General features: G+C 46.5%; 1 protein-coding gene across 1 annotated transcript in view; it reads right to left on the bottom strand.

Moving 5' to 3' along the window:
* chd6 (chromodomain helicase DNA binding protein 6) overlaps nucleotides 1–13692 on the bottom strand; it is a 237136-nt gene that overhangs the window by 131943 nt on the left and 91501 nt on the right. Inside the window, exons 4-5 of the mRNA XM_070894909.1 lie at nucleotides 12751–13292; nucleotides 2804–2939 (exon numbers count right to left, since the gene is read on the bottom strand). Of these exons, the coding sequence (XP_070751010.1) occupies nucleotides 2804–2939; nucleotides 12751–13292 (678 nt within the window). The remainder of the gene's footprint in view (nucleotides 1–2803; nucleotides 2940–12750; nucleotides 13293–13692) is intronic.

Here is a 13692-nt window from a genome sequence, read left to right as displayed (position 1 = left end):
GGTGAGGAGTAGGGGAAGGGGCGAGAAGGGGTACGAGTCCAGCTAGCGACCTATCCTATAAAAATACTTTTCATTGCAGAGGCAAGAGGGGCCTGTTACAGATTGGCAAATGTAAACAACAACTGCGAAGGAATGATATTCTGATCGCAAAGATCTTGATCTGGACAGACTGCAGTGGGAGAAATGGGTTGACTCATGTTCACTAGGTAATGGGGATTCTAACTAACTAACTCCAGACACTGGTTTGTCAAAAGCTCCATTTTTGTGGGAGCATCAGGCTGAGTCAGTGAGAGGAATAAGCCGCACACTGTAACCAGCAGCGATGGATGGGTAAACGAACTCTGCTCACACCAGGCACAGATGAGCAACAGCAACAGCCAACAGCAGGGGATTTCTGAGGGCCTAATCGTTCCCCCAAAACACGAAAACAAAACAAAACCCAAGGATGGAGAGAGGCTAGAAATAACAAAAACAGTAAATATTGAGAAGACCGCAGCCATCATCATCGACCCCGACCCCAAAACATTCTCTGAACTCCTACCGCCAATTCCAACCCACTCCCCAAGCACTATCTCAGCTTAAACCAGACTGCTCGGAGCGCAGCTTCCAACTGCCCCCATATCCTCTCCAGCACCAACACAGACTACTTCCACCTCCGTAACACTGCCTTCCTCCACCCTGGCCTCAGCCCAATGGCTGCCAAAACCCTCATCCATGTCTTTGTCTCCTCCAGACTTGATTATTCTATTGCGCTCCTGGCCGACCTCCCACCTGGCACCTTTCATAAACTTCAGCTCATCCAAAACTCTGCATTTGCCAGCAACATCTTGTTCCCCAGATACAGTCCCGTTTCTCATAGTTGCCCCTTACGACACCATCTGGGGAAATGCCCACTCGAGTTCAATCATTTGGGAACAAGTTCTGGACATTACCTGGAATCTGAATAAGATTCATTCACATTTTCCCCGCATTCCATGCTTGACTCAGAATTTGTCATTCAGGGAACAAAACAGAGTTAATGTACTCCACGGCTTGACTCACTGCACGCTGTGTCACATCCACAGCCGCGCACAGCTGTGTCAGAACTTAAAACACAACCGTTACATCAGAAGATTATTTGAACTCGAGTCGTGGCAGAATCACGGCTACAAAATAAAAACACAGCACACTCCATTTCACTGAGCAAACATCTCCACTTCAACATACAGCTGTATGCTCAAGGAATTCAAGGCAGAAATAACAATAAAATAGAATTGCAAATGCTAAAAATCAAATAAAAACTAAGTGCTAGAAATACAGAGCCAGAATTTGTAGAAAGAAAAGACAGTTTCTAAAATTTTGGGCTGTTTTTGTCTCACTGGTCCCGTTCACAAATTGAAAAATATTTTTCCATCGTCACCCAGAGGAGAACCAACAACTTAAAGACTCGCGGTGACACGAGATCTGCTCACACAACATCAGCAAAGTAACAGTGAGAAACCCACATACTGCCCATGCTCAGAGACCAAACGTAGTGCTCAACCAGTCCCTAACACACCACCCAGGCCAGAACCAATCTCTCCCAACACGGAGATTTCATGTTTACCTTTAGCACTCTGGTTCCGATTGCCCCTCCCATCACACACGCACAGGGTCAGCTAGGAAGCTGGTCGCTGGGAACGAGTGACCACAGCAGATCTGATCAGTAACTCACAACCAGAGTGCAAGCAGCAAACTTCATCACACCCTTGGAAATTTCGATGGTTTTCCCTTTCAATTTTGGAAAAAGGTCTCCCATTTCTATCGCTCCTTTCATCACCTCAGGGCGTCCCAAAGCGCTTTACAGCCAATCAAGTACTTTTTGAAGTGCAGTCACTATTTATAATGTAGAAAACGCGACAGTCAATTTTCACACAGCAAGATTCCACAAACAGCAAGTGATAATGACCAGATCATTTGTTTTAGTGATGTTGGTTGTGGGATAAATATTAGCCAGGTCCCCTGCTCTTCTTCGAATACTGTTGTGGGATCTTTCACATCCACCCGAGGGAGGCCTCGGTTTAACATCTCATGAAAAAGCCGGACCCTATCAAACTATAACAGTTCTGACGAATGCATTTTAAGTTATATGTTGCAAGGATTTTGAGGCACAAATTTCTTGGTTAAGTCAATCCAAGGGCATCACGAGGTTTATGGGCCCCCTGTTCAGACAATAACATGGGACGCTAATAGATACAGCACTTGCTCTTCCTGCACATTCCAATTCCTGGGAGATTTCTCCAGTACAGTGAGATGGGGCGAGGTGAACAGCTGCTGTCAGCGGACTACACCATCATGGACCGTCCCAACTGAGTCTGATTTTGTTCATACACGCACACTTTCCACCATTGGACATTCAACACTGGATATTCACCAGAACTAGAAACTGTGGCTGATCTTCTCCTGCTTACCCCAACAACACGGCAGCCAATTGTTGCACCAAAACGGCAGACACCAGCCAACAGCACAAACTAGTGGCGAAACCCAGCACCGTCCCTTGTCCGTGCAGCCCAGCATCAATCCCGGTCGGTCCATGTGCTCCAGTATCACACTGGGCGCTGCAGTTAATAACTCTGCCAGTTTTTCTAAATGCTGATATGCAAGACTCCCAGCTACATTTTAGCCTTTCTAATACCTATTGGTTTAAGTTTTGAGTTACTACTTCTCTTCATGTCCGCTTCCTCCCTTCGAAACCCGGTCAGAGCCCATAAACCTCGGAGTTCACCCGGACAGCCTGAAGGGAGGAGGGGGGTCTCTGGGTGCTGCCAGCAGTTACCAGCTTTACCTGTGCGTCCGTCAGCTCCTCTCCAGCCTGAGATGCCTTCGCTGCCGACTGCTCCTGTTCGGAATTCTCCCCTGCAACGCTACTTTTCCTTTTCCCTTTTTTCTTCTTTTCAGTCGGTGTTGGCCCTTGTTCTTCGCTGCAAGAAAATATATTGTAAAACTTTTAGTAAAATTATTTATTTTACAGCGACTTTAAGTACAATGGGAAGCAATTGATCAGAACGGCCACTGAATCAAACGGGGGGTCGGGAGGATTATTATTTCAGCTCCGGAATCAAGAAGTGTCAGACTTGGCTCGGTCGTAACACTCTCACCACTTTCAGAGAGCCGGCACAGGCATGATGGGCCGAATGGCCTCCTTCTGTGCTCTATCATTCTGTGAGTCAGAATGTTTGGGCTTCAAGCCTGCCGCAACAATAACTTGCATTTATATAGTGCCTTTAACATAGTAAAGCTTCCCAAGGCGCTTCACAGGAGCGTTATCAACTTAAGGTCTTATGAGGTAGGTTTTAAGGTGCATCTTAAAGGAGGAGAGAGACAGAGGGGCTTGGGGAAGGAATTCAAGAGCTTGGGACCCAAGCAGCTGAAGGCACAGCCGCCAATAGTGAAGCAATGGAATTCTGTAATGTGCAAGAGGCCAGAATTGGAGGAACACAGAGATCTGCAGGATCTGGGGGAGGTTACAGAGATATGGAGGGGCGAGACCATGGAGTAATTTGAAAATAAGGGGATGCGAATTTTCAAATCCAGGCGTTGCTGGCCCGGGAGTCAGTGTAGGTCACCGAGCACAGGGGTGATGGTCCAGTGCAGTACGGAGGGAGTGCTGTCCCGTCGGCTTTGTTGCCCTTTAGCGGGGATGTTACATCACCAGCGTACGTAAGAACATAAGAATTAGGAACAGGAGTAGGCCATCTAGCCCCTCGAGCCTGCTCCGCCATTCAATAAGATCATGGCTGATCTGGCCGTGGACTCAGCTCCACTTACCCGCCCGCTCCCCGTAACCCTTAATTCCCTTATTGGTTAAAAATCTATCCATCTGTGACTTGAATACATTCAATGAGCTAGCCTCAACTGCTTCCTTGGGCAGAGAATTCCATAGATTCACAACCCTCTGGGAGAAGAAATTCCTTCTCAACTCGGTTTTAAATTGGCTCCCCCGTATTTTGAGGCTGTGCCCCCTAGTTCTAGCCTCCCCGACCAGTGGAAACAACCTCTCTGCCTCTATCTTGTCTATCCCTTTCATGATTTTAAATGTTTCTATAAGATCACCCCTCATCCTTCTGAACTCCAACGAGTAAAGACCCAGTCTACTCAATCTATCATAAGGTAACCCCCTCATCTCCGGAATCAGCCTAGTGAATCGTCTCTGTACCCCCTCCAAAGCTAGTATATCCTTCCTTAAGTAAGGTGACCAAAACTGCACGCAGTACTCCAGGTGCGGCCTTACCAATACCCTATACAGTTGCAGCAGGACCTCCCTGCTTTTGTACTCCATCCCTCTCGCAATGAAGGCCAACATGCCATTCGCCTTCCTGATTACCTGCTGCACCTGCAAACTAACTTTTTGGGATTCATGCACAAGGACCCCCAGGTCCCTCTGCACCTCAGCATGTTGTAATTTCTCCCCATGCAAATAATATTCCCTTTTACTGTTTTTTTCCCCCAAAGGTGGATGACCTCACACTTTCCGACATTGTATTCCATCTGCCAAACCTTCGCACATTCGCTTAACCTATCCAAATCTCTTTGCAGCCTCTCTGTGTCCTCTACACAACCCGCTTTCCCACTAATCTTAATGCCATCTGCAAATTTTGTTACACTACACTCTGTCCCCTCGTCCAGGTCATCTATGTATATTGTAAACAGTTGTGGTCCCAGCACCGATCCCTGTGGCACACCACTAACCACCGATTTCCAACCCGAAAAGGACCCATTTATCCCGACTCTCTGCTTTCTGTTCGCCAGCCAATTCTCGATCCATGCTAATACATTTCCTCTGACTCCGCGTACCTCTATCTTCTGCAGTAACCTTTTGTGTGGCACCTTATCGAATGCCTTTTGGAAATCTAAATACACCACATCCATCGGTACACCTCTATCCACCATGCTCGTTATATCCTCAAAGAATTCCAGTAAATTAGTTAAACATGATTTCTCCTTCATGAATCCATGCTGCGTCTGCTTGATTGCACTATTCCTATCTAGATGTCCCGCTATTTCTTCTTTAATGATAGTTTCAAGCATTTTCCCCACTACAGATGTTAAACTAACCGGCCTATAGTTACCTGCCTTTTGTCTGTCCCCTTTTTTAAACAGAGGCGTTACATTAGCTGCTTTCCAATCTGCTGGTACCTTCCCAGAGTCCAGAGAATTTTGGTAGATTATAACGAATGCATCTGCTATAACTTCCGCCATCTCTTTTAATATCCTGGGATGCATTTCATCAGGACCAGGGGACTTGTCTACCTTGAGTCCCATAAGCCTGTCCACCACTACCCCACTAGTGATAGTGATTGTCTCAAGGTCCTCCCTTCCCACATTCACATGACCAGCAATTTCTGGCATGGTTTTTGTGTCTTCCACTTGTGTAGTCCAGTGAATGTTTGATGGTAGTGTTGGCATTCAGGATTTATCTGGAAAACAACTACCGTCAAGTCATTCACTTCTGCGTGCACTGGTATTCAGATCAACCACAACCCACCGCTTTCTGCATTTCTATTCTGCCAATGTGTGAAAGGGAACGAGTGTGAAATCTTATTCAAGGCCGGTAGTTTACACAAAATAAACCACATAGGACTGTCATCATCCAACTCACGTGAATCCAGGCTTATTTCTGTAAAAGTCACGCCCCTGATGGCTATTCTAGACAAACAATAAATGCAAGCTGATAAAAAAACAATCTTTTACAGTGCTGCTTGCCTGTAGTGAGCAGCCTTGCAACTTAATTGTGCAGCAAGTCATTGGTGAAGTGATACCAGAACTGAGAGCTTGTAACTATCAGCAAAGACTGAACAGGCCGGGGCTCTTTCCTCTAGAAAAGAGAAGGCCAAGGGGTGACCTGATAGAGGTCTGTAAAATTATGGAGGGGTTCCATAGGGTAGACGTAGAGAAGCTGTTTCCACTTATGGAGCAGACCAGAACTAGGGCCCATGACTATAAGACAGTCACTAATAAATCCAATGGGGAATTCAGGAGAAACTTCTTTACCCAGAGGGCGGTGAGAATGTGGAACTTGCTCCCACAGGGAGGGGTTGAGGTGAATAGTATCGATGCATTTAAGGAGAAGCTGGATAAACTCGAGGGAGACAGGAATAGAGGGATATGGTGATGGGGTGAGATGGAGGGGGATGGGAGGGGGCTGGTGTGGAGCATAAACACCGGCACGGACCCGCTGGGACGAATGAATTATTTCTGTGCAGTAAATTATAATTAATCTACATTTGGTACTCAAGGGCCATGCATCGGGACTGGCCCCTTGGGTAAATATCTGAGGGCTGCTGGGTCTGTGGAATTGTACCCAGCAGGAGTCAGCACCTTCAGGAGCAGGGAGAAGATGCTGGGAAATAAACGTTATTGCGGAGTGGAAGTCGACAGCAAGGCAGTAAATGGTGCTATCAGACAACATTACAAGCTTGGATTCAAAGCCTCAAATTAACATGATATCTGATTTTTTTTTTTATTATACAAGTGAATCTTTCTTGTAAAGTGCACAGGGACTACATCAAGAGCCATGAAACAAGATTTACATCTGACCAGTGAACTGACTGGATAACTCACTGGTGACAGGGGCAGGTCGTGGTCAGTGTCATAAGTGGAATATAAATCGGAACCAGTCAGTCTTTGGAATTCATTAAATTTCATCCATAAATTTAAAAATTGCAACGGTTATGTTAATGAGATAAGGAGGCTTAAAAGGTTTAGCAAGCACTAATTTATTGTGTGCTTTTGTTTCAGTGTGCTATTTTTCATCATATGTAAAATTTATACGTGAGGAAGTAAACCGTGAAATACTAACCCTGCTGAGGGATTCAGATGACAAACTACAAAAGTCTGTAGACTTAGCAGGACATCCTTACTGCAACCCAGTGCCCAGGAACTCGCTAGTCCTGACCACCTACAACGCATATGGTTTTAAATCATCATTTAAACACTTTCTGGTGATTTACCCAGCCTTCTTTCCTAATCTTTTCACCCTTGGTGCAGTCCCACATCGTATGCTGCTCTGAAGTAGGACAAAGCTTATCGAAACAGCTGCTGTGCAGTGTCTCCTGGCTAAGTGTTCCTATACTCACAATGTGAAAGTCTGAATGTGCTAAAACAGCAATCAGGAGAGGGTCTCTGCCTCATGTATCCGCCCTAAATCAGGGACCACTGGATGGGAAACAGTCATGGCCCTTGGCTGTGTTTTTTCAATTCATAGTATCCACTGAATTATCATCAAAACTAAGAACAAACTAACTCAATACAGACTTGGGATCAAATCTGGGATCTTTCTGACCTACATAACTCACAGGCAAAAGGGTGTCATTGGGACATTTTTTTTTTTTTAAAACAGTATTCATTCTCGGGATGTGGGCATCGCTGGCAAGGCCGGCATTTATTGCCCATCCCTAATTGCCCCTTGAGAAGGTGGTGGTGAGCCGCCTCCTTGAACCGCTGCAGTCCGTGTGGTGAAGGTGCTCCCACAGTGCTGTTAGGGAGGGAGTTCCAGGATTGTGACCCAGCGACGATGAAGGAACGGCCGATATATTTCCCAGTCAGGAAGGTATATGACTTGGAGGTGATGATATTGCTATTCTTGTCCTTATAGGTGGTGGAGGTGCCCGGGAGAGGGAGGCACTGTTGAAGAAGCCTTGGCGAGTTGCTGCAGGGCACACTGTAGATGGTACACACTGCAGCCATAGTGTGTCGGAAATGGAGAGAATGAATATGAAGTCTGGTGACACGGGCACCAAACAAGGGAAGTGCTTCCTCCGAGATGGTATCAAGCTTCTAGAGTGTTGTTGGAGCTGGAGCTGCACTCATCCAGCTGAGTCAGTATTCCATCACACTCCTGCCTTGAATCTTGTAGGTTGTGGAACGGCTTTGTGGGATCAGGAAGTAAGCCAATGACTGTAAAATAACTCGTCTTTGCCCTGCTTTTATAACTGTGATAATATGGTTGGTCTATTTAAGCTCCAGATCAATGATGCATTGGGGTATCACTTGCCAACCCAAGCCTCGATGTTATCAGATCCTGCCATGGGCTACCACATTCTCAGGGTGGACGGTTCTGGCAAGTCCGTCCCATCCCTCGCTGCTCCGAGAAGGTGCTGGTGTGCCTTCGTTGTGAACTGCTGCACAAGCGGTGTGGCACAAGCAAGTGGTTTGCTGGGCCATTTCACAGGGCAGTTTAGAGTCAACTAGTGCGAGACTGGAGTCACAATAGGCCGGGCCGAGTAAGGGCAGTAAATACAATAGGTCGGACTGGGTAAGGGCGGCAGATACAATAGGTCGGACTGGGTAAGGGCAGCAGATACAATAGGCCGGACTGGGTAAGGGCAGCAGATACAATAGGCCGGACTGGGTAAGGGCAGTAGATACAATAGGCCGGACTGGGTAAGGGCAGCAGATACAATAGGCCGGGCCGGGTAAGGGCAGTAGATACAATAGGCCGGGCCGGGTAAGGGCGGCAGATACAATAGGCCGGCCGGGTAAGGGCGGCAGATACAATAGGCCGGACTGGGTAAGGGCAGCAGATACAATAGGCCAGTCTGGGTAAGGGCAGCAGATACAATAGGCCAGACTGGATAAGGGTGGCAGATACAATAGGCCGGACTGGGTAAGGGCAGCAGATACAATAGGCCGGACTGGGTAAGGGCGGCAGATACAATAGGCCGGGCCGGGTAAGGGCGGCAGATACAATAGGTCGGACTGGGTAAGGGCGGCAGATACAATAGGCCGGACTGGGTAAGGGCGGCAGATACAATAGGCCGGACTGGGTAAGGGCGGCAGATACAATAGGTCGGACTGGGTAAGGGCGGCAGATACAATAGGTCGGACTGGGTAAGGGCGGCAGATACAATAGGCCGGACTGGGTAAGGGCGGCAGATACAATAGGCCGGACTGGGTAAGGGCAGCAGATACAATAGGCCGGGCCGAGTAAGGGCGGCAGATACAATAGGCCGGACTGGGTAAGGGCAGCAGATACAATAGGCCGGGCCGGGTAAGGGCAGCAAATTGGCTTCCCTAAATGACATTAGTGAACCAGTTGGATTTTTGTGACAAAATTACAGCTTCATGGTCACTTTTACTGATACCAGATTTTTATTTCCAATTTTTTTTAAAATTTCAACAGAGATGAAATTCTCAAACTGCCACGGTGATTTTAACTCGCATTCTCTGAATTGCTAGTCCAGTAACTTAACCACTACGTAGAATTACATAGAGTCGCCAGCACAGAAACAGTCTATTCGGCCCAACTGGTCCTTCCACCCCATCAGCATGTCTTTCTATTCTTTTCTCCCTCGTGTGTTTATCTAGCTTTTATTTAAATGCACGTATGCTATTTGCTGCCTCGGGGCAGGACTGAGGGAGCGCCGCACCGTCGGAGGAGCAATGCTGAGGGAGCGCCGCACTGTCGGAGGAGCAATGCTGAGGGAGCGCCGCACTGTCGGATGGACAGTACTGAGGGAGCGCTGCACTGTCGGAGGAGCAATGCTGAGGGAGCGCCGCACTGTCGGATGGACAGTACTGAGGGAGCGCTGCACTGTCGGAGGGGTATCTTTTGGATGAGACATTAAATTGAGGTCACGTCTGCACCCTTGGGTGGATGTAAAAGATCCCAGGGCAATATTCGAAGAGTGGCGCAGGAGGCTCTCCCTGATGTCCTGGCCAATATTTATCTCTCAAAACTTTTACCCAGAGAATGGTTAGAATTCGGTACTCGCTATCACAAGGGGTAGTTGAGGCAAATAGCACAGGTGCATTTAAGAGGAAGCTAGATATGCACATGAAAGCGAAAGGAATAGAATCGTAGAATGCTTACAGCACAGGAGGCCATTCAGCCCATCGAGCCCGTGCCGGCAAGAGCACTTTAGCCAGTCCAACTCCCCTGCCCTTTCCCTGTAGCCCTGCAATATTTTTTTCCTTCAGGTACTTATCCAATTCCTTTTTGAAAGCCACGATTGAATCTGCTTCCGCCACCCTTTCATGCTGTGAATTCCAGATCCCAACCACTCGCTGCATGAAAAGGTTTTTCTTATGTTGCCTTTGGTTCTTCTGCCAATCACCTTAAATCTGTGCCCTCTGGTTCACAACCCTTCCACCAATGGGAACAGTTTCTATCCACGTAACTGAATTCCCTCATCTCTGGAATCATTCTTGTAAATCTTTTCTGCACCCTCTCTAAGGACTTCACATCCTTCCTAAATTGCAGTGTCCAGAATTGGACACAATACTCCAGTTGAGACCGAACCAGTGTTTTATACAGGTTCATCACAACTTCTTTGCTTTTGTACTCTATAGCTCTATTTATGAAGCCCAGGATCCTGCAAGTTTTTAAAACCGCTTTCTCAACCTGCCCTGTCATCTTCAACGATTTGTCCACGTATACTGCCAGAGGTCTCTCTGTTCATGCTGCCCCTTTAGAATTGTATCCTTTCGTTTACATTGCCACTCCTCGTTCTTCCTACCAAAATATATCACTTAGAATAGTTAATGGAGTGAGATAAAGAGGGTGGGAGGAGGCTCGTGTGGAGCATAAACTCCGGCATTAAGCTGTTGGACCAAATGGCCTGTTTCTGTGCTGTAAATTCTTTGTAAATAATGTCACTAAAACAGATGATCTGGTCATTTCTCAGGGCTGTTTGAGAGCGCTTGCAATGCATAAATTGGCTGCCGCAATTCCTTACTTTACAACAGTAACTCAACTTCAAAAGGTACTTCATTAGCTGCGAAGAAGTGTGGGACGTCCTGAGGTGGTGAAAAGCGCTATATAAATTCATTTTATTATTAAATATCCCCTTGGCTTTAAATCAAGGCTCGGCAGTCATGACGTGGGTTTAGGATTGTTTTACACACCATTCTGTAAAACAATCTCAGCCCCCTTCTTCGCTGGCCTGCTGGAATGTGAGGAATTCAGACAGTAACCAGGGCAGGGCTGGCACCTGTCAATCCTCATGAAACCCTACACCCAGAGATCTCAAACGACTGAAAGAGAAAAATTCAAGTCACACCAACTTCCTGTGCAAAGGCTAAAGCATCATTTCCGGTGTGTGGAGCAAGAGACAATCATTTGTAAATGAGGCTGTAATCCCAGCCGGTAATAATGAAGCTGATGCATTCTATTCAGCCATTTCAGAATAAAATCATAAGTTGAATGTTTTTCTGATAGTCACCTTCTGGATAAAAAAAAGGAATCCACATTAAATGGAGGAAGTAGCGACCTTCCATATATCCCAATTGTCGTCAGTCATCAGTATACGCGGGCGAAGGATGGGGTAAAATCATCCCAGGTTCCACATCACCCTCCAGTTACCAATGCTGGAAAGAACAAGTGCTTGGGCACTGGATAAGGACAGGATCAGCTGTGATACTCATCTCTTCTCGTTCCATTCTTGTTTGACCAGTCTGTCAACATTTGCCCTCTAAGCTCACGCCATTTGGGAGATGGCAGCCATGGAACCCAGCTCACCTTCACATCTCCTCCCATAAAGAAACAGCCGATGCCAGTCTGCAGAAGACCCTTGCTAACATTCAGGCTTGGGGTAAGATACACGCCACGCAAGTGCCAGGTAATAACCAACTTGAAGAAGATAAATGCAGCCTTGCCGGTGTCTATACCCTGAGAACAGGTAAAAGTCAACATCTTCAGGGGAGGACAGAACATTGAGGGGAAAAGTTTCAAATGGAGCATGATCCTTGGCTGCATGGATTGAATTAACTCAGCCTGCATGCAGTCGGCCTCAGCAATTCCATTGAAAGAAGAGGAATAAAAACAGATTAAGACAATATTTTTGTTATCCTGTTGCAAGGCATGTTGGGTGAGGGTAGAGTTGGGACTTAACTGCAACACACTCTTTCCCCTCCTGCTCACCAAACGCAACTCAACAAGCCTGTGAACACTCATGACTACATTCAGTCAAGAAGAAAGGTAACCTAGGCAACAAACTGCAGCAATGGCAGTGCTTATGGAACCACACTCCTGGTCTTCAGGATAGAGAGTTTTGGAGTAAAAAATAATTTACAAGGATGATACCAGAATTGAGAGGTCATAACTATCAGGAAAGACTGAACAGGCTGGCTCTTTTCCCTAAAGAGAAGAGAAGGCTGAGGGGTGACCTGATAGAGGTCTTCATAATTTTGAAGGGGTTTGATAGGGTAAACATAGAGAAGATGTTTCTACTTGTGGAGCAGTCCAACACTAGTGGCAATAAATATAAGATAATCACCAATAAATCCAATAGGGAATTCAGAAGAAACTTCTTTACTCAGAAAGTGGAACTCACTACCACATGGAGTGGTTGAGGCAAATAGTATCGATGCATTTATGGGGAAGCTGGATAAACATGAGGGAGAAAGGAATAGAAGGGTATGCGGAGGGTGGAAGGAGGCTCATGTGGACCGACACAGACCAGTTGTTCCGAATGGCCTGTTTCTGTACTGTACATTCTATGTCATTCTTGATGGTTGAGCAAGTTGGAAACAAATTAGTTAGCTTTATTGTGTTACTCAGTTAAACATAGAGTAACAACAGCAGCAAGCACTGGAAAAATCCCACATGCTTAATTCTGACCATTGAAGGTGGAAAACACTGGTGAAGCTTTGCTGGAACCAAAACAATTTACTACTCCGATAAAATTCACCAAACTAAACTAATACAATGAATGAGGATACCGTACAAATAAATACAGACCCAATAAGAAAAGTTAAAGCAGACAGTGAACAGAGGCAATGAAAGCTTGGTACCTGGTCTTCTTGCTGCCCCTGGTTTTGGGTGTAGTGTTGGATTTACATTTTGGCTCTTTCGGTTGTTTCGGCTCCTTGGCACCCTTTGGCTCTTTGCCCCCCTTGGCCCCCTTCGGCTCTTTAAGGCCCTTGGATGCTTTGGAAGCTTTTGGCTCCTTTGCCCCTTTGACCTCTTTAGGTTCCTTGTCACCCTTGGGCTCCTTTCTCTTCTTCTTTGGTTTGGGTGCACTGTCGCTGGTCACTGCTTCGCTGCTCACCTCCTCCTTCACTTCTTTTTTCTTCCTTTTTTTCTTAACCCCAGTGCCGCCATCCTCGGCCTTGGTAAGGGGCAGCGTTTGGTCCAAGCTCACATCTGCCTGTGCACCCCGAGCGACCTTCTTGCTGCTGGTCTCGGCCAGATGACCAGCTGCTTCGGGAGCTTTTGCTGGACTGTGCGTGCTTTGTTGGTCCTTGGTACTCGTGTGTGAGAGCTGCAATGTGTGTCCACCAGTTGGTGAGGCACCAGGGTTCAGAGGATGCTTGGATTGCTTTGAAGTAGAAGGCTGCAACAAACAAACACATTTTTGAAAAAAAATTGCACTCCAGAAAGTTTTAAAAACTTAAAGCAATAATTCAAAATTCTTAATTACTTTAAAATCTTATTTTAATACTAATTAATCATCCATGATGTTACCCATTGGCAGTCAAGACAGAGTGTAGTCTTTGGGTGATGTGGAGTTATAGGGTAGAGGATAACTAAAACAGAGCATTCAGACATAATATAGTCTCCTTATTTTTATATTTCCATTATAAATTCTTGCGCGACATCTATAATGGATACCGCCCTTAAACACATCACGCTGTAATGCCACCCTTCTGCCATTGGTGGCGCTGCAGCTCCTCCACTGAGGAGTGGGTGCAAGCCAGCAGGCCCTGGGCAAATTCCAGTAAACATCGGGACAA

This window comes from Pristiophorus japonicus, chromosome 12 (genome assembly GCF_044704955.1).
Source record: "Pristiophorus japonicus isolate sPriJap1 chromosome 12, sPriJap1.hap1, whole genome shotgun sequence".
Classification (NCBI taxonomy): Eukaryota; Metazoa; Chordata; class Chondrichthyes; family Pristiophoridae; genus Pristiophorus; species Pristiophorus japonicus.
This window is presented reverse-complemented; position numbering and strand designations above follow the sequence as displayed.